The 22,544-nt window shown below is 36.9% G+C and overlaps 2 protein-coding genes across 3 annotated transcripts in view; one reads left to right on the forward strand and one right to left on the reverse strand.

Moving 5' to 3' along the window:
- The window catches only part of LOC137254521 (exosome complex component RRP43-like), an 89,140-nt gene that overhangs the window by 16,232 nt on the left and 50,364 nt on the right, over window positions 1–22,544 (forward strand). The window lies entirely within an intron of this gene.
- Window positions 934–17,061, reverse strand: LOC137253218 (protein ABHD18). 2 transcript variants are annotated; one of them, XM_067789771.1, is made up of 7 exons: window positions 16,571–17,061; window positions 11,162–11,429; window positions 6,733–6,845; window positions 6,328–6,466; window positions 6,162–6,251; window positions 1,739–2,475; window positions 934–1,158 (listed from the first exon to the last, which is right to left on the reverse strand). In XM_067789771.1, the coding sequence occupies exons 1-7, from the start codon at window positions 16,660–16,662 to the stop codon at window positions 1,062–1,064; spliced, it is 1,536 nt and encodes a 511-aa protein (XP_067645872.1). In that variant the 5' UTR covers window positions 16,663–17,061; the 3' UTR covers window positions 934–1,061. The 2 variants fall into 2 exon arrangements, with proteins under 2 accessions (XP_067645872.1, XP_067645874.1); XM_067789773.1 differs by lacking the exon at window positions 16,571–17,061 and adding an exon at window positions 11,546–11,724.

A 22,544-nucleotide genomic window follows, 5' to 3' on the forward strand; every position in this document is an offset into this window, starting at 1 on the left:
TTATTTTCTGAATTTAAATTGAACATTCTGAACTCGAATTCTTATAAAACTATTTATTTTAAACAAATAAGAAACAATTATGCTTTTATCACGTACAAAATTAAAAACGTAATGAAATAAAGTAAATAAAAAGCAAAAAGCATTGTTTCATTTTTGGCGGAATATAACAATGGTCATTTATGATAGTATAACAGTCAAACCTGATATCTAGTTAGAGAGTCAGCACTGATCCAGGAAAAGGAATGAGAGTGAGCAGTACGGCTATATACTTAATCAGTAGGCGATGTTGGTGTATAAGAAGGGAACAAAAACTCACACGTACACAGTTGTTTACATCACATTTGCGCAAGTCCCCTTAAGTTTGTGATAGAAAGTTTGTATGAGGCGCTGATCGTTAGGTTGACATTGCTGACAATCAGATGATAGTCATATGATAGTCAGTATTCTTGTAGGGTGGCACATTGTTTTGGCACCCCTTTTCAGCTGACGTGAGGGATTTATCTGTGATTGTTGCCAGCACAAATTTCATATAAATCCCTCGTGATAAGCCAACCTAATAAAACCGCACTACGTTTTTTTCGCGCACGCAAACAACCGACGTTTTTTGCCTTAACCCAAATAAGCATGCGTTGCGACAATGTAAAGCATGTGTGCAAACGTCAAATCTAAATGTCACGCAGAACAAAAATTGGAAATCGAGTTAGGTTTTCACGCAGCAAATTCAATTTGAGTTGCTCTCATACAAGTTGTATGTGCACGAGACATTTTTGACAGAAAATGACTTGCGTGCGTTTATATTAGGTTGGCTTGTGAGAGCGTAAAAAAATATTTCGTATCAAGTCATCTTTGCTGGCGGTATGTAATTACGGTTACAAGCATTTAATAAGCCGCATATATTCGTTTCAGACGCCTATTTAAAAATACAAAGACAAATTTTACACAACATTATATTTTCGGTTAGTAAATCAGTCAAAAAATTGTATATATGAATCTATGTATGTATATTATTTAAAAAAATAAAACTATATTAAATAGAGTTTGTATATTTATTTACAAGATCCTTATGTTAACGTTGTTTTTATGCTTTCGCCTAAACTTTTTCCTTTCTCCATAATATATATCTTTTTAGATCTTTCGAATGCCTCAATAACACAGCACCTGAAAACAAGTTATAAAATGAAAATAACACAAGCACAAAGTATAAATAAAACAAGTAAAGGCTCCATTACTGATACTTAGCATAGACTTGACTTGGCTTGCGAACTGTCACTTACAGTTCTGTTAAATTAACATTGCATGTTACTGATTACTCAAAACTTAACTTGACTTAGAAGTCTGTTGAATTTTGATTTTCTATGTAAGTTCTAAGTGACGTTTACATTTTGAGATGCCATTTGTTTGTTTCCATTTCATTTTGACATTTGGTCATACAAATTGACATTTATTTAAAAATAAATTTCAACGCTGATTATGATGCCAGGTTGTATGCGCCAAGTGGAGTATAATCGTGGCTAAGTTGCCAAGTTTACGCCAAGTCAAGTCAAGTCTATGCTGAGTATCAGTAATGGGAGCTTTAGGGTGTCTAAGTTCAGGTGTAACCGCACATTAAATACTCAGCAGAGAGCTCTTCAGTATTTTTGACACTGATGCCTGGTTTTTCAGTGCGATATAGTACTGTGCTGTTTTTTTTACGATAATAATATTTTAATTAAGGCAATAACGTTGATTGTATAATTACCTAAATAGTTTCTGATGTAAAACATAGGCACTAACATGACCCGCATCCAAGTATCGAACCTCAACACCCGGCCATATTTCTTCAAGACTTGAACAACCTTCGCGCGGTACATAAGCATCGTCTTTGGCACAAACGGCTATTATTAGAGATGTATCGTATGGCACTGAGAAATTTTTCAAATGTGTACATTCATCCATCATGCCGCGCATAAATTGTAAAGCTTCACGTTCCCACCAATTTGTTTTCGTTATATCAATACGTTTATTGTCGCTTTGTGAATTTGTCATGGGTAATATATATTTCATTAATCTTGTTAAAGCAGATATTTGCCTTTGTTCGCCGATTTCTGTTTCTTTTAAAACTTTACTCTGCTTATCATGATCTAATATTTTGAAACTACTTTCATTATTTATTATTTCCTTCGTATCTAAAGTCGTATTTAAGAATATTGAGCTACTGGTGTTAGTATTGCTTTCTGTTCCGTTTGAGTGATTGCTCACGACATCAACATATTTATTGCCAATATCATCAGTAATTTGTTTCTGTATATGTCTTGTATCATTAATATCATTTTTAAGTGCTTGTAACGATTGATTAAAATTTTTGATAAATTTTTGACCAGCAGAAAATGCGTCATCAACTATGGTCACCATTTTCGACAGTCGTTCACTGTATATACCATCGGAATAGTATTGAGTTTCAAGCATGTCCCAATTTATAGATTGACTCATTACACCCTTGATGTAGAAAAGAAAGAAAAAGATTAATATACCGTTTCATGTGCAAAAAAATAGTTTGATGATAATATTAATTGCAGAGGGGCGTAGAAAAAAATCAGTTTAAAAAATGATTTGCTATTCAATATTGAAAAAATAAACTATGGTTTTTGATGTTGCGTTTTTGCCATGACGTAGCAAATGCATAGCCGTAATTTTTTTGGCGTTTTGTGTAAAAATACTACACCAGTTTGCAAATACTGGGTTGCTTTTACGAAGTAAGGAAAACGGGGAATAATTCAATCTCCTTGTAGTAGACAAGTATCTTTGGTAGTATAGTTGTAGTGATAATTAATTTGTAAATGCCTAAAGTTCTTGGGGAAATAATTCATTTTCTACTAAATATTTCGTGAATTGATAAAGTTATGTTTGTTTGATTCTTTCAGAAATTGTTTGAAGAATGCCGTACGTGAAAATTTTATTCAAAAATGCACTATCTCAAAATTTATTTCCAAAACTCCCTACATGAGCATAAGTTCAATGCATTTTGTCAAAAGAGGGAGTTAATGAAAAGCATTCTGAGATGAAGCGTTCTTCAATCTAACTCTAATATAGGGCGGTTTTGTGACAAATCCTGAATTGGAAAATTTTTGAAAAATATTTTGAGATAGCATGATTTTGAACAGGCAGCCGACATGGGGTGATACGCTACTCAGCAGCCGCAATGAACTGACAAAAACAACAATAAAAGAAAATGGCTGACTTTATATTCCTACCTTGACGTTGAAAAAGAGTTAAGCCGACTTTTAATACGCGCCCAAAAATACCGAGAGAATTGTCATAAGACGCGTATTGACCTCGATAACAATAATTTGAAGGCGGAAATAAAAGCTTTAGCTCGTTCAAAAGATATTGACGAAAAATTACCCCGGGTTGCGTTGGCGGCCTTCAGCCGAGCTTATAAAAGTTGGGATCAAAATTAAATGCGTGCAAAATACCTTTGTACACGAAATCTTTTTCAGTGCACAAAAACATTACAACAATCACATGAAAATTGCCAACTTCAACTGCAAATATCTCCGGACAGAGATACAATTTTTCTTTTCCGCCTTAGGACTATTGTTGTCGCGGTCACCTCTCTCGATATTTTTGGACGCGTATTAGCAGTAGATTCCTGTTCTAGACTTTTAGCTGAATAAGTTAACATGCCCAATGAGTACATTTCGTTATGGCATGTCCATTATTTACTAATCAAATTTTTACGTGAACCGATTTAATAGTCGAGGTTTTTACGTTGAACGATGAATTTTCAATTGGTTTAGGTTTCGCATGTTCATAGGTTTACGAAAGTGCACGATTCCTTGGTGTCCGTACTTTTCATACAGCCTATGTTCAGCCACACTAATAGATCATGGCATGGTTAATAAATTCATCATAAAATTAAAATAAATGTTCTAAGAAATTATGCAGTTAAGTACTTATCGGGTATTTCTAAACTGATTGCTTCCTATTTCTACTACTAATATTTTTCGAAAATTTGCAAAGAAACAACACAGTTAACGGATGTCAATTCAATTTGGGTGCAAAATGGCTGAAATTGTCAAAAAATGTGTCTGCCGAGCAAACCTCTTGTGATTGAATCATGGGTCCCCTTAATATATAAATTTTTAATTAAAATTTTCCTTAGTGTTACAATATTTTTGTTAGTGTAAATTTGAATATCATGCCGGATTGCACGGTTGCCACTATTGGTCCATTTGGACCAAAAATGGTCCCTTCCAACCCCTGAGGTTAAAATTCACAACTCTGCCCCCAACATTTGGCACATTTTCATTAACCCACATATAATTTTCAATTTACTTATGTATATGGAAATCTTACCACAAAAATTGCTCAGTCAATAAAATGTAGCAGACCAATGACATTTCATAGGAGAGCAAACAGGGCAAACACATTACACGGACTTATCAGAAAAAAATCTTGTTTTAGTATCGAGATATTTCGATCGGTTATCAATCACTTTTCGTGATAGATTTTTTTCACTAGATGAGCTAAGAAAATTTTTCTCAAATGCACGTGTGCCTCTAAGAAATTTGGCAGGGCTTTCCACTGATGGAGCCATTATGATGGCCGTCGAGTTAAAATTAGAATTAAAAACTAAATAAAATAATGAAACTAATTGGTTTTATGTTTGGTAACACTTTCAAAATTTTTTAAAAAGAAATCCTATGTAAAACTTGCTGGAGTATTGTGATGTTAAGGCACGCCAAATACTTGAAAACCAAGTAGCTTGGCATAAGAAATATTTAACCTAAGTAAGGCAGGAATAGTTCTTGAAAGCGGTAACTTTATAAATGCATAATGAATCGCGATTGAACAAATTTACTTTAATATTCAGATTTTGAAGCAAATGTAAAAACGATTTGATTGCGAAAGAAGTGTTTTGTGTTTTATTCTCGTAGGTACAGAACCCCATAAACTTCATTAACAACGCTGTTAACTAATTTCTAGTACCTACTTAAATGTAATCAGGTTCCGTTATTGCACAGTCAACGTCCAGGGGAAAAATTAAGCATCATTTATGATTTACTGAGTTTGCTCATAGTTTGGCTACATCAAAACGCAAATTTTTGAGCTTTTTCTTACTAAAACCTAACTGCGCTATAATTTTATTTCTTTCCAATTAACAACATAATGCTACAACTAAGAGCTTTGTCAGCAAAACTACGTTCAAAATGTATAGTTAGAGAAGGCATAGACTTATTCTAGAAATTTGAAAATGTAATACCTAAAAGTAGTGGGTTTTGTTTGTGCAATTTGAATTAAGTCTCCTATTCGCTAAGTTTATTAAAATTTTGTATAGGAAACCATGGAATCATCCTGAAATTTTATATTTACCAACGACTACGACACTTTTGTGAATTGCTTGTATCACAATCAAATAAAACAAAAATTTGGTCCTTTTTTTGATGAATTTTGGCCCTAAATGAAAATATGGTGTGGTAACCGTGTTCCTCCCTGCCTTGGCTTCATATGGAATGGCTTTTTCTTTGCACTTTCATATGAAATTCAGGGCATTTTCATATGAATCGAATTTATATGTGAAGGCATATGGTAGTGCTATGGAAATTTTTGCTCATAATTTGCGATTTCCGACACTTTTTTTCTATTTATTTCACAAAAATTGCCTGCGCTAGTTCAAAAAAGCTCAATCTTAATATGTATATTTTTAAGAACGATCCCTAGCTTTATTTTTCGAAGAACACTATTTAAAAATTTGTCTGGAAAAAGCATTATTTTAGAACTGATTGGCAACTTCAAAGAGAAAAGTATCGGACCAAAGAAAATCTAAATCTTGGATATATCATTCTACAATGTTCACAGCCAAAACATTTAGACGCCTTTGATGATAAACCTTCAAAGAAAGTTTCAGAATTCGAGGATGTTACTCGGAATTTTTGTCTTAAAGTCCTGAAAAACTTATTACATTTATACAGCTTTCTCTTCCCCATCTCAATAAAAAGAGCGATTCTGAAATATAATTCTCAGATAGGGTTTGTTTTTAAAAATTCGGTTATGACATTCTTCAGAGCTGTTTAAAGATAAATTTTATTGGAAACGGCAGCCAAGAAAGTGGGTTTTTCTTTAGCTGTGAATATGTAAAAAGATATGCAATTGCAGCAACACTTTTAATTGGCTGAACATACTGTTGTAAATACGGGTGCAGCGGTAGACCACGATAGGCAGGGTACCAGTACAAGCGGTTTGGGCCAGTTTGTAGCTGCTAAAGATGCCATCTGTAATTAATATGAAAATAAATGAATAACTTAATTCAGTTATAACATACGACACCTAAAATTAGTACACACATACATGTCCGCCCATGGATAGACCAGTTATGCCCATTGGACCAAGTCCATTCCTCTCGCACCAATGCAATAACACCAAACATTCGAGTATGAGACATCCGCCCATTACGAAAATGTCAGAAACATTTTGCAAATTGGAGCGCCTGAAAAATAATATAAAATTTATTCGTATAAAATAAAAATGTATGAATTGAAATAAGATTATATATGTACATATATGTATGTATGTCTGATTAAACTTAAAATCACACAAGGTAAACGTATATAAAATTAATATGCTTTTAAGTTTAAAATGAACATGTTATTCCAATTTGAAAAGTTAAATTAACACCCACAATTTCTTTAAAATTTAGTGCAAGACCGAGTTGAAACACACAAACAACGAATTATGTAAATAGGTTAATATTACACTTGTTGATCTGGCTTCCTGAGGCCATAAAAGGGATTCTCTAATATTATAGCTCCAATATTTGCTTCCCTAAGCAAAGGTTTTGCAATAAAACTTCTTCTTCGCCAATAAAACTGAAAAAAAAGAATAAAAGTAATTTTGCAATTTTTCATAAATGTCTGTACTGTTAAAATAAAAAGCAGATGCTTTTAGAAAAAATTAAGTGCATTTCATAAATGGGCAAATAAAGATTATAAATCTCTGATTTTGATTTGTCCTTTTCTGAAATAGATTGGCACTTGCGCTAATTGGTCACACTCTTCTAATAAATCTATTAAGATCTATCCATTTTTTAAATACTCTTGGAAAAATAAATTTCACATAAACTAGTATATAGTTGTGATATGGGCTTATTTAGTTGTTGTTGTCACAGTGCTTCGCCCCATCCAATGGGTGCGACCGATCACAATCGACCGATCAAAATCAATATCCTCTAACGGGAGTCCAAGGAAAATTGCAGTTTCAACAGGGGTGCACCATAATGAGAGCGGTGTTAGAGGCGCTGGTTCCACAATACAATTAAAGAGATGGTTGGTGTCATGTGGGGACACATTACAAGCACATCATATGTTTTGTATGTCGGGGTTGATTCTGGACAGGTACGAGTTTAACCTTTTACAGTATCCAGATCGAAGTTGAGCTAGAGTGACTCGCGTTTCCCTGGGGAGTATGCATTCCTCTTCCGCAAGTTTTGGGTACTGTTCTTTGAGTACTAGATTCACCGGGCAATTCCTGGCATAAAGCTCCAACGCCTGTTTGTGGAGTTCGCTGAGAACCTGCTTGTGTTTTTTGACTTCATACTCACACATCATTCTCAGGTGCCCTATTTGCTAATAATGCTTACGGAGATGACGCCTTAAGCCCCTGGGTGGTGTTGGCTCATCAATCAGATGTCTGTTGGGATGCCCAGGTTTCTGGGTATTCAACAGGAACTGTTTGGTTAGCATCTCATTTCTCTCCCTGATGGGGAGTATTCTCGGCTCATTATGTAGGTGGTGTTCTGGGGACATAAGAAGAGAGCCCGTGGCGGTTCTGATATGGTGGTTAAGAAGATACCAATGATGTTTGTTTTTGTTATATTAGATCATTCTATAACTATTTGATTTGATATGATTTGATGATCTTTTGAATCTGATATGTTATAGGATATCAGCTAATTGTTAACTAGTGTTATTGAGATGTTATTAAACGCCATCAATCGATGCATCAATTTTTCCTTTCAATGTTTTAACTAAATTGGTCTACACAATAAACTAAATACTAAAATTAATATTAAAAAATAAAAAAATGATTAAGAAACGATGTGGTGCAAAAAACTGCTTAAGCTAAGATGAGCAGTGAAATCTTATTTTAAACGCACCTTACTATAATTTGAACTCGTACCGAAAATCAGTACCTTAATGTTTTGTATTGCTTATATTTTGCTTTATGTGTATCATGACGTTGTATTCTAACACACATTATCTTAACCGTTGATTTATCATAGAAACATATTACAGCCTAATCAAAATTTTTCACACCACATTTAAATACATTTTACTTTAAATGTAATTCCTAGCGCGAAATTGTTTATTTTAAAATTGAAACCCCTTTATAACTCGGCGGTGTTTTCGTAAATGCACCAACAAGCACGGCGGTGCGCCTACCACGCCGTATGCCCTGGGTACACACCCCGGGCAAAGCAACATCAAAATTTTAGAAATAAGGTTTTTCAATTAGAAGAAAATTTTTCTAAGCGGGGTCGCCCCTCGGCAGTGCCTTGCAAGCGCTCCGAGTGTATTTCTGCCATGAAAAGCTCTCAGTGAAAAAACATCTGCTTTGCAGATGCCGTTCGGAGTCGGTATAAAACATGTAGTTCCCGTCCGGCCAATTTGTAGGGAAAATCAAGAGCACGGCGCAAATTGGAAGAGAAGCTCGGCCTTAGATCTCTTCGGAGGTTATCGCGCTGTCGCAGAACGTCTCATCTACCCTATACCACAATACGCTCACACGCTCTACAATCTATTGCGACCTATCATTTTGCATTCTTACATTCGATCATCCGCTTTATGTGATATCAAACGTACCTATACACACATGAACATAGCACGTATACATTTATAATTCATTTGAAGTTTACTCATACATTCATATATCCGTTTATGTAAATACATAATTCGATTATTCTATTATATTCTATTTGTTTCCACAATGTAAAATTGAACTGAGAAAAACATACACATATGTACTTTCCCGTTACTTTGAATTCATGTGAAAATATAATATACACAGACCAATTCTAAATATTCTCGCGGATGTTTTATTCCCGCGGAAAAATTCCTCCAATTATTTTCTCCTAAAAGAACCGAAACCGAAGATCTAGTTCACTTGTTCAGTTGAGAGACCTGGTCAATTGAACAAGTTCAGAACGAAACGACCCAACTCTAGCAACTAGAGAAGACATAGCAAAATAAAAGCACAGCGTCATAGATTAGATTGATACGAATCTTTTGTTTACGCTCTCATATTTCCGCTCTCACGAGGGATTTATCTTCTAGTTGTTGCTGGCAACAATCACAGATAAATCCCTCGCGCCAGCTGAAGCGGGTGCCAGAACAAAAAATGTGCCAGCCAAAACGAAAAACGTGCCAAAAATTTTGGTAAACTTTAGTTTGACCTACAACTGTAGAATAGCGTTCAAAAATTATGGGAAAAAGGATAAAAATACTTGTATTAGTGTAAGTATTATTATTTCGAAGGCGGAGGGTAAATATTATTTCCCATTCAAAAGTTATCACTAAAAACAGGTTTTGTAAATATGAACTCCCGATGCAACCAGTCCATTTTGATCACAGAACCTGGAACGCCAGACATGTAGGATAAGCCCTATCCATTAAATAATGTTAACTATTATAACATAGGTCCGATTTACTGAAATTTCAAAAGAATATATGGTTTTCACTGCGAGTTAAATGCGTTACAATATTTGACTAATTAATTTAATCGAAATGTTAGTTTTACTTAGATTTGTTTATATTTAACTCTAACTAGTCGTATTATTGTAAAATAACTTTAAGGAAATAAATATTTTACGACTATCATTTTATTAAATGATTGAAACTATAATCGCCGAAATGTGTGTCTAAAATCCCCATATTCAGATCCATTCATTTTTGTTTGGAGTGGCATCATTGACAAATGTTATAAAAAATGTGCATTTTGACAGCGCTCTCTCGAAACAAAGAGTTGCAAATCCATTCATCTATGACAGCGTACGTCATCAGTGCAGCGTACACAACGCATATCCAATGAAACGGAGTTTTTTATTGTACGCGTTAAATTTGCCAAATTAAGGGCCAACGATTACACGCGCCTTACATTTATTTTTATATTTACCAACAAGAATTTTTTGAATAGTTTTTGAATTATGGCGCAATATGGCTACACATTCTGTTTTTTTTTTTTTTTTGATAACCACTGTGATGTTGTTGATGTTGCAGCGTTAGGACACTCCCCGAAGGTCTTGCGGAGTGTTATCGATGTTGCTGGTCCTTTGCCGGATGCAGATCCGGTACGTTAAAATGTGCATTTTGACAGCGCTCTCTCGAAACAAAGAGTTGCAAATCCATTCATCTATGACAGCGTACGTCATCAGTGCAGCGTACACAACGCATATCCAATGAAACGGAGTTTTTTATTGTACGCGTTAAATTTGCCAAATTAAGGGCCAACGATTACACGCGCCTTACATTTATTTTTATATTTACCAACAAGAATTTTTTGAATAGTTTTTGAATTATGGCGCAATATGGCTACACATTCTGTTTTTTTTTTTTTTGATAACCACTGTGATGTTGTTGATGTTGCAGCGTTAGGACACTCCCCGAAGGTCTTGCGGAGTGTTATCGATGTTGCTGGTCCTTTGCCGGATGCAGATCCGGTACGTTCCGGTACCAAGCCCGACCATCTCGGTAACGACACTAGATTTCATTAGAAGCAATTTAGATTACTAAAATTAAGGGATGTGACCAACCTTTTCAACTGGGAGGTGACAGACTGCTACAACAACAACAACAACATCTCGGGAACTTGTTATGACCACATGCGACCTTCTAGGCCATACCGCTCTCCCACCCCCTAGATCCATGAGGAGTTCGGGGTCGCCAGAGCCTCGATTGTTAATGTAATAGGATTCGCCACTGATAGGTGAGGTTGACAATTGGGTTTGGAGAAGCTATATATAGCGCTGGCAACCTGAATGGGTTGCGCTACACAACCCCTTGAATCCATTTGGTATTTTAGTCGCCTCTTACGACAGGCATACAACCCGCGGGTATATTCTAACCCCCTAACCCCTATGGAAACATAATATGTTGATAGCATAATAGATAAAAAATTTGTATGTACGTACGTGATCTCCTGTACCAGCTAAATGGATGCACATTGGTTTGAATAGCTTATCTTTCCATTTTTTCGGCAATATCACTTGAAAATGAGCTTCTTGAGCTGCCTTGGGTACTACACCAGGTAAATGTAGCTCAAAAGGCGTCATGAATTTCCCCTCCAAAATGGAACAATCAGAATATTTCTCATTTTTTGTGATTTCTACAGGATAATCATGAGGTACTAATTTAAAGCATGTCTCTCGTCGAGATATAATTTTACGGAACTCGAATAACCTAAAATTACAAATAATTTATTATTAGCAGATCATAAACATTTTTGTTCAGTACACAACAAATTTAGTGCACTATGCTCAAATATGTGCAGTATGCATACGCATATGTATATTTACCGCCCACACAGCACCAGTGGAGTACCTCAACCTCTTAACGTGATTGAATTATAACCGATGCACTTATTTGAAAAGCGCCCGCCGTCTAGTGGTTGAGGCGTGCTCCGCCTAACACACCGAAGGTCCTGAATTTAAGTTCCGGGCAAAGTAAGATCAAAATTTAGACAGTTTTTTCAATTAGAAAAACGTGTTTTAAGTGTAGTCGCCCCTCGGCAGTATTTTGGCATGAAAAGCAGGTTAGTGAAAATTTATCTGCCTGGCAGCTGCCGTTCGGAGTCGAAAGATGTAGCTCTCGCGACCAAATTTGTAGGGAAAAATTAAATCTATACTCTAGCTCACAATAACTAAAACACGTCCAAAATTATTGAAAAAGGTGCCATAAGATGCGATTTGGATTCAGGACCATGAATCCGAAAGCGGAAATTCAAAATTTCTGGCAAGAATCACCTCTACCGATATTTTTGGACGTGTTTTAGCGGTTGTGAGCTAAAGTAAAGGATTATCACTCAGGAGTAGACATATTTGAGGTACCCCTCATAATATTTTTGAACTACCGTACATTTCCCCCAATGACACATTCATTTTGGAAAAAAAATGTTTTAAACTTGTTCCGTCTTTAATCATCTGGGGTGTGATACACGCTACCAAAAATATCGAGAGAGGTGTCAAACGACGCGTCTTGACATCAGTATTGATAATCCGAAAGAGGAAAATAAAAAACTCGTTCAAAAGATATTAACGAAAAACCGAAAAAGGTCCGCGGGTACCTCCGAAACCGGGGGTGGGATCCATAGTATTTTTGCGCAGAACACCTTTCTGCGTTGGCGGGTTGTTGTTGTTGTTGTTGTAGCAATGCTCGCCCCACCTAATAGCCGCGACCTATCACAAATTGTCATCAATATCCTCTAACGGGAGTCCAAGGAAACTTGCCGTTTCCACAGGGGTGGACCATAAGGAAAGGGGTGTTAGAGGCGTTGGTTCCACATTACAATTAAAGAGATGGTTGGTGTCATGTGGGGACACATTGCAAGCGGGGCATACATTTTGTATGTCGGGATAGATTCTGGATAGGTAAGAGTTTAATCTGTTACAGTATGCAGAACGAAGTTGAGCAAGAGTGACACGCGTTTCCCTGGGGGGTATGCGTTCCTCTTCCGCGAGTTTTGGATACTTTTCTTTAAGTACTGGATTCACCGGGCAATTCCCGGCATAAAGGTCCGACGCCTGTTTATGGAGTTCACCAAGGACCTGCTTGTGTTTTTTCACTTCATACGGCTGGGTTCTCAGGTGCCGTATTTCCTCAAAATGCTTACGGAGATGACTCCTTAAGCCCCTAGGCGGTGCTGGTTCATCAATCAGATGTCTGTAGGGATGCCCAGGTTTCTGGGTATTCAACAGGAACTGTTTGGTCAGCATCTCATTTCTCTCCCTGATGGGGAGTATTCTCGCCTCATTATGCAGATGGTGTTCTGGGGACATAAGAAGACAGCCCGTGGCGATTCTGAGAGCAGTATTTTGGCAGGCCTATAGTTTCTTCCAGTGGGTAGTTTTTAGGCTTGGCGACCATATGGGTGACGCGTAGCACGTAATCGGCTGGCTAATTGCTTTGTATGTAGTCATGAGCGTTTCTTTATCTTTTCCCCAGGTACTGCCAGCGAGGGATTTGAGAATTTTGTTACGGCTCTGAATTCTCGGAACAATTGCGGCTGCGTGCTCACCAAAATGTAGATCCTGATCAAAAGTCCCACACCCAAGATTTTGGGGTGTAGGACAGTCGGTAGCGTAGTGCCATCGACGTGGATGTTCAAAATGGTCGACATTTGGGACGTCCATGTTGTAAATATGGTCGCGGAAGATTTAGTCGGTGATAATGCCAGGTTTCGCGAGGCGTAGGAAACGATTGTGACTCCTTCCGGTGGTGAAGGTAGCTTAGATATGTAGAAATTAAACAAAAGTGGGGATAGGACACCACCCTGTGGAACCCCTTGTTTAATTCTCCTTGGTTTTGATGTTTCGTTTCTAAATTGCACCGATGCCTGCCGACCACCCAGATAATTTGCGGTCCACCTTTTAAGACATGGGGGAAGGGTAGACCCTTCCAGGTCTTGCAGTAACGAGCCATGGTTGACCGTATCAAAAGCTTTTGATAGGTCTAGCGCTACGAGTACTGTTCTATGGTGGGGGTATTGATTTAAGCCGCAATTTATCTGGGTGCTAATGGCATTTAGCGCGGTGGTAGTGCTATGGAGTTTTCTGAAGCCATGCTGATGAGGGGCTAGCTGCAAATTTGCTTGGAAATAAGGGAGCAAAATGGCTTCAAGCGTCTTTGCCACTGGCGATAGGAGATATCGGACGATACGACTCACCTATGTTAGCTGGTTTCCCAGGCTTTAGTAGCGGGACCACCTTGGCCATTTTCCATTTCTCGGGTATGACAAAGGTGGAAAGAGACAGGTTGAAGACATGCGCTAAATATTTGAAACCCTCTTTCCCTAGGCTTTTAAGCATCGGTATGGCTATGCCGTCTGGGCCCACTGCTTTGGATGGTTTAGCACGACCAATGGCGTGCTCAACCTCTTTAGCGGTGATGGTGATTGGTGACGCGCTGAATTTGTGTTTATGTGCGTGTCTATTGGCTCTCCGTCTATCTTTGTCGACCGTAGGATGCATTATATATTGTCGGCAGAAAGCGCTCGCGCATTTTTTCGCGTCCGACAGCACTTTGTCGCCAAAGGCGATGGAAACTTTGTCTTTGTGCTTAGTCGGATTCGATAGGGACTTTACGGTGGACCAAAGTTTACCCACACCGGTAGAGAGGTTACAACCTCTTAGGTGCTCCTCTCATTTCGCCCGCTTGTGTTCATCCACAAGCAATCTGATGCGGTGGTTTATATCCCTTATTTGGGGGTCGCCTGGATCAAGCTGTCTTATAAGGTCACGTTCTCTTGCTAAGTTTGCGGCCTCCGCCGGGAAGTGGGGCCTGATTTCGGGAATTCTCCCGGCGTGCATTTTTCAGTGCCGATGAAGTCGGCGGTACGCTCGAGCGAGCTAAGTATGAGCAGGTGGTCGGATGCCAATGTTACCATCGGCTGCCAGTTTACGAGCTCTGCGCTCACGATTGAGATATCTGGCGAGCTGTGACAGCTTCCTACCATATGTGTGGGGGCGTCTCCGTTTATTGTGCAGAACGTCGTTTCTTCTATTTGATCCGCCAACATCTCACCCCTACTGTCCGCCCGCAAGTTTGAATGCCATAGATCAGGATGGGCACTGAAATCGCCTAAGATAATGCGATTGTTGCCAGTGAGTAAGGCCCTGATATTAGGGCGGTATCCACTGGGGCAACAGGTAGCAGGAGGGATGTAGATGTTGATGATTTCTAGGTTTGCATCGCCCGACCGGACAGATAGGCCTTGACGTTCTAAGACATTGTCCCTGCGGTCAAATATATAATATTGCACAGAGTGGTGTATGATAAACGCGAGGCCGCCTCCATTTCCGCTCTCGCGGTCTTTCCTGTGGACATTATACCCAGAGCAGGTCTGCAATGCAGATCTTGCTGTGAGTTTAGTGTCTTGAATCGCAGCAATGCGGATGTTGTGCCGCTTCATGAAATCGACTATCTCCGTAATCTTCCCAGTTAGTCCATTACAGTTTAACTGCAGAATTCTGAAGTGCATAAGGGGAGACGCCGCCACTCTGGGGGTAAGTGACGGGTGACTACGCCTGGGTTGTGGAAGGCCAAGACGCAATTGCTGTTGTGGCCCTGGGACTGGGCGTCCTTGGGCAAGCATTGGGGTAGCCGGATGATTTGGGTTTGCGACCTGACAACATGGCGCGATGAAACCCGTTGGGGGGTTGCCGTCGCGGAGACCAGAACATCTAGGAAAGTGGCACCACCCAAGGCAGGAGCTGCATTGGGCGGATGTCGCAAACCTATATATTCTGTGCTGGCAGATGGTGCAAACGGAGGTAGGGACTAAGTCTGTTTCCCTGACCTGCACGATTGCTGCCGGAAAAGAGGGAGGGGGGGGAGAAGACGGGGGCAGGGGCTGATGCTCAGCATTGCTACAAACTCTACTACGAAGGTAGTAGTTATGAGTGGTATCAGCTGTTTGAGCTGCTGGAAGGTAGTGGGGGGGGGGGGGGGGGGCGCTTAGGCGTAGACTACGGGACGCCCTTGGGAGTGAACAGCAAGGAGCCATAAAAGATTTATAAAAGTTACGTGGACGTCGGGTTTTGGGATCAAGCCCAGAACAACCTGTCCGATGCAACCATCCCTTGCACGAGACACTCTGAACAGAGTATGACCGTCCTAAAAAGATTCTTTTCCGGCAGATGCAGCAAAACCATTTCTCAGGACCGGGGTCAGGAGACGGACCCGGATTGGATTTGATGCCTTCCCGGAGTAAGAGAGTATGGAGCAGTCCTGCTGCAAGGAGCTGCTGGGAGGATGATAATTTGTGGGAGGGACGAAACAAATTAAATGGGGTCACACTGAAATGACAGTCCTTGGTCGGGAAAAATCCCGAGTCGCTCCGGTACATAGAACCGACTGCCTTGGGAAGCGTGCGTTGGCGGCCTTTGGCCGCGCTTATAAAAAATAACTCTGGGCTACGCCATGCCAAGTCCGGGTGTGTGGTATAACCGTGGCTACTGCCACGGTGATGCACAATTTTTTTTGTGGGTACACACACAACAACAACCACATGAAAGTCGCCAACTTTAACTATCTCCGGACAGAGATAAAATTTGTCTTTTCCGCCTTCGGATTATTGTTCTCGAGATTAATACGCGTATTTTGACACTTCTATCGATGTTTTTTGACGCGTATTAGCAGTCGACCCCTCAACTAGACTATTACCTTCGATTTAATAAAAATTTAAAATAATGCTGGCTGGGATGCGGAATGTGAACTTTGCCCTTGAATGGATCAATTGTTTAAATTTATTTAATTATATGCCTAGCAACAACAATGTCACATAAATAAATATAATCTTACGTAAACATGTATGCACATCTTACCGCTGCAAATTTTCTGGTGTGCCCCAACCTTTTTCAAAGAACCGCGTTATAAGCATACGCCGATAGATCCTGTCTAGCTTGCTTGGGGCCATTTTGTTTTTATTATAAAAAGAAATCGGTAAAAAAATTTTGATAATTATCTGCCAAAAAAATTGTATAAAACATTCTAATTCTGGAATTACAACGAATGTGAAAACGTGAAATGTTACGGATGGACTTGTCAACAAAGAACAGCTGCTGCTTTTTAACCCTTGAAGAACTTTTAAAGCGGAGTTACATAAATGTTTCAGTCGCAGACTATCATTCCTTGTTTACTATAGCCGTGTTTTTTTTACACGTAAACGTCTATACGCTTATTAAACTTTATATGGACTGCTACGCGTCGAACTTTAAATACACCTCTGAAATTGCTGCGCATAAAATGTGTACTTCTAAATTTCAATACGCATTATACTCAGATGTAACTGAAATATGTGTTTATGTTTCACCCTATACACTAATTCTATGTATTCTATGTGTGTCCAAAATTCATCGCAACTGATTCAGCTATATCCCTACAAGACGGAGGTAACCAGTTCACTCACACATTCAAAGCTTTTTTCGCTCTCCACTAACACATCGACGTTTCATGCTGTCATCGAAATGACAGTTGATTAATTATTCCGGAAAACATTGAAACGCAAAAAAAATATATATATATATAAGCGATGTCAGCTATGCCTGTAACTTAAGCGCCTTCAGATGTAATAGTTACCGCGGACGTGGTCACAGGAGTAGTTCACTACGTGGGGATTACACTAATCAAGGACTTTCAATATCGGAAGGTTTTCCAGCACCATAACAACACCAACAATATGTGCAATCACCCGAATAAATTGTACAACAAACGTTAACACCACATCATCAGCCAGCAACAACAACAACAATCGCAACAACTTGAAACTTCTAAACAATTAATGGCTAGTGAACCACCAACATATCCACAATATGCGCAAGCATCAACACCAACATATGTCGCCTACTTTGCAACACGGTGAAGATGGCCAAGGCCATTCTGATTCTAATACTGCTAAAGGCGAACCATTGGCAAATTTAAAAACTCAAACAGACCACGAAAAATGTAGATGATGGTATTAATTCTAGTACGGATAGTAAAGAATTTAAACCTAGGAAAAAAGCTAAACTTGATAAAAACTTAACCGAAGATGACAATGTTTCTAATTCTAATACTAAGGAAGATGAACCTTTGATAAATATGAAGCTTAAAACAGATTTATCAAAAAATGACGATGATGATAATGATGTTGATACAAAGTCCAATGTTGAAAATGATGGAAATTATGAAACAGAATATGAAAATAGTATGTGTGTGGATTATAGATAGATAGATAGATATAGATAGATAGATAGATTATAGATTAGATTGATATTTATTATTAATATGTTTACATATTTTTTGATTTCACAATAAATTTTAAATATCACAAATTCATTTTCAATTCACAGACGTGTATGATATATATATATTAAGTAATAAAAAGTAAAAAGTAATAAAAAGTATTTTAGCCTCGAATAAGATCTATACATAGCCGTTTAAAATTCATAATATTATTCTCTCGTTTGATATAATCATGTAACGAGTTAAATATGTTAAGGCCCTTATATAATAATGTGTTTTGGGCTGCAGTAGTCCGCTGTAATCCTAGTCGAAAGTCATTCGCATTCCGCACAGCATATTGGTGTGTATCTCTAACATACTGAATGCAACTTGTTAAATACATCGGCGCCCTGTTCTGTTTAATTTTAAAAATCATTATTAGTGTATTGAGCATCAGTTTTTGCTCAATATTTAGCCATTTCAATGTTTCAAGCATGTGACTTATTGGGGTGTATTTGTGGCATTTTATTATTGATCTCATACATTTGTTTTGTAATTTCTGTATCCTTCCTATTTGTGATTGGTTACAAGATGTGTACAGAATTGTGGAACAGTATTCAAAATGTGGCTTTATGATTGTATTGTATATTTTTATTGCTGTTAAAGTGTCTAATTTATTTCGTATTCTTCTAAAGAAGTAAATCTTTTTTGCAGTTTTTTTACACAAATAGTCCACGTGATTGTTAAATTTGAGCTCATTGTCTATTATTACACCTAAGTATTTCATATTGGTTACTTGCTCAATACTAGTATTATTTATCTCTAAATTTATTTCGCTATTTGTATTTATCACCATTACTTTTGTTTTCTGTTCATTTAATTTGAACCTATTCATTTTAAGCCATTTCATAATTTCATCTATATCACATTCTAACTTTCGTTTACATTCTTCCACTGTTTCTGCTTCTGTATATACCAATGTATCGTCTGCATACATTACCAATTTGGATTTTGATATCACTTTTTCTATATCATTTATGTAAATTATAAACAGAATTGTTCCCAGAAGAGATCCTTGGGGCACCCCTGTATTCACATATGAAAAACTTGATTTTGTGGATTTTATTTTCGTTTGCTGTCTACGATTTGTAAGGTAGTCCTTAAACCAAAGTAGCTCTTTTCCTCTTATTCCATACATATACAGCTTTTTTATTAGAATACCTCTGTCTATTGTTTCAAATGCTCTTTTAAAATCAAGAAATAGAGCTGCTATTATTGTTTTTCGTGGACGCTTCTTCCACTCACTTACGACGAAGTTTATTGCACTTTCACATGAATGATTCTTACGAAATCCGGACTGGTTCAGAGACAGTATATTATTAGTTTCTAGGTACGTTTGTAGTTGATTTTTCACAACACTTTCCATTATTTTTTCAAATATCTTAAGAGTATTTATTGGACGAAACTCTTCACATTTTTTTGTTTTAGCGATTTTTTCAACTGGCACTACCAATGAGTCCTTCCATTCATTTGGGAATACTCCGCTCATTAATGAATGATTTATTAACTTTGTTAAGAAAGGCCCAAGTACATTCCAGTTGTCTAAAATGATCTTTGGGCTCACATTATTCCAATCCTTTTTGTTCTTAAGTTTTTTACAAATTGCCTTTAGTTCGCAAATTTGTATTTCTTTAAAATGAAAGGTTTCAGGACAATGATCAATATTGTTAATATATATTTCTTTATCAATTGACTGATCTATTAATTCTATGCTCTCAATGAAGTATTTATTGAGCTTATCAGCTATTTCATTTTCATCACTTATTTCTTCGTTTTTATAAATTATAGAGCTTATTTCTTTTACATCTTTGCTAAGTATTAAATTTTTAAGTATTCTCCACATTTCTTTTTGATTTGTTGCGCTATTGATTTTTAGCTTAAAGTATTTATTTTTTTCCTTTATTATCTCTTGTTTGTATGTTTTACATATACTTTTATAAATTAACCATGAATTGGTATCGTCCATTACTCTCGCAGCTTGGTATGCTCTAATTTTATTTATTTTTAACTTCTTTAACGTTGAGTTAAACCATTTGTTGCGACTTGAGCGATTTCTAATCGTTCTACTTCTCGTATTAGATACCACCAAATCTTGTATGCACTTTTCCAGAATAACAGTGTTTTCATTTACATCATATGCGTTACTATGTTTTAGGTTTTTGTTTAAAAGCATTCTATTAAATTCACGCTGGTTGTAGTGGAATTGTTCAATTACTTTGTACTTTGGTTTTATTACACTTTCGCGAGTAGGTTTTTCTATAACTATCGACTCATGATCTGATATTTTTAGAGAATTCTGCACTGTTACTCTCAGATTGTGTATATTCGTTAAAACATAATCAATCAAGGTTTTAGAGTTTCTAGTTATTCTAGTATTCTCGTTCATTTTCTGCATTATAACGTTATCATTTGTTATTCTTTCTAATTCTCGCTTGTATAAACTATCTTTCGACCAGTCAATGTTAAAGTCGCCTGCTATTATAAAATCTTTACTTATTTCCGTTATCGTTTCCAGTTTATCTTGAAATGTGTTGCAAAATTCACGTTCCGAGCTATTTGGTGATCTATAAAGCCCCATGATGTACAGCTCGTTGTTATCAACGATGCATTTTATTGTTAATGTCCATATTTTCATATCACTGACTAGACAGTCTACAATATTCGCTTTAATTTCTTTATGCGTGTATATAATCACGCCACCTGTTCTTCGAGAGCTTGATACACACTGAAAACTATTGAAATTTTGTAGTTTTATTTCACTAAGTTCTATGTCTTCGGTTACATGAGTTTCCGATAGAATTATTATATCGTATTGATGCTCTTCTATAATGTGCTCTAACTCCGCTTTATTATTTATAAGTCCTTGTATATTTGCATAAAAAAGTATTATTGACTTTGATTGCTAGTAACCATTTTTTCTCCTTTTAGCTTACAGTTTATTCACATATAGTGGACAACTTTTACTAAATGTCACGTGATTAATGTCCACATCGATATTTAGTCTTTCTTTCGCACGTATGCAGTTAATACATTTATTTGTTAATTCTCGGTTGCAATCCCTTGAACTATGTTTTTCTAAACATTTCACACAGATTTCTTCATTTTTACATTGTGCGGCTTTGTGGTTGAATCCTCTACATTTATAGCACTGTTGTACCTCAAGGCCATCAAAAACTCTACATTTTTCCCAACCTATATTTACTTTTTCGGCGGCGATAGTCTTTTGGAACGTTTCCGGATCTGCTTCGATTAATGCATTGTAGTATATTACATTGAGCTTTTTTGTTTCATACTGTTTTAAAACTTTCAGATTTCCATCCGCAATGTAAGTATTTTGTTTTTTTAACATTTCAATTATTTTTTCATCTGCATGTTTAAAGTTCATCCTCGATATTACAAATCTATGAGACATAATTTTGGGTATTTTTACTTCATATTTTTCACCAATACGGTCCTCGATTGCACATTTTATTTTATTTCTTTCCGTGTCGTTTTCACTTTCGATTAATATCACACCATTTGCTCTAGACTGTACATTGCTTATTTTCAGTTCTTTTGGATCAACTTTTTCATTTAAATCGGTTTTTGTTTGATTGCTGTTTTGTTTTGATTTAGGCTTTATTATTAAAGGCACTTCTTTTCTAATATCTGGCATCACTCTCTTATCTTTTTTTAGTACTTCAGCAAATGACATTTGTTTGTTGGCGGCCTTCGTTTTACCGACTAACTCTTTTATTTCTTTTTGTGCTTTCTTATTCTCTTCGCTACTATTTTTAATTTCACTGCAAATTTTCTCGCTGTCTTTCTTAAATATCTCCGCTACATCTCTTATTTTCTTTACTTCACTTATATTTACTACACATTTTTCTTGCACCTTTTGCATTTCTTTTATTCTCTCGCTAAATTTAATTTCAATCGCCTCTAATAATTTTTTTATTTCATACTCGTTATGTTTAAGCGCCAATTCGAATTCACCTTTGTACTCTTCTAATAGGGCACCATTTTTGTTTATCACTGCTTGCATGTTTCGCATTGCAGAATCTATATTATATATATATATATGTAACGCAGTCGTCACACATAAATCTTAACAATTTATTTTGATTTAGCACAGTAGATGCATATTCATCTAGGCCACAACACTTTGTTTTTAGGTGAAAAATCTTCCCGCAAACACCATCGCACCGTATTCCAGTTTCTCTGTTAATTGCTAATTTGCACTTATCACACGACATTTTTATTTTTGAGCTTTCGTGTATATTTGAATTAAAAAACAATTCATTGCTCGCTCGCACGTATTATAGTGTCTAAGTAAAATCAAAATATTATTTTACTACTGCACATAAACCATTAAATTCAAGTTATTTACAAATATCACACGGAGCTAGTTAGATACACGTCCGAACTCGTTGAAATAATCGAAACAGCTTTAAGCTGAAGCAAAACTGTCATATCCGGTACGACCAGAATTAGATGTTAAGAAAAGAGCCTACATAAAGAGGCTCTGTATATTTATGGAAAATTTTTCATGAGACA

The sequence above is a fragment of the Eurosta solidaginis genome, chromosome 5 (genome assembly GCF_040869045.1).
Source record: "Eurosta solidaginis isolate ZX-2024a chromosome 5, ASM4086904v1, whole genome shotgun sequence".
In the NCBI taxonomy this organism is placed as follows: Eukaryota; Metazoa; Arthropoda; class Insecta; order Diptera; family Tephritidae; genus Eurosta; species Eurosta solidaginis.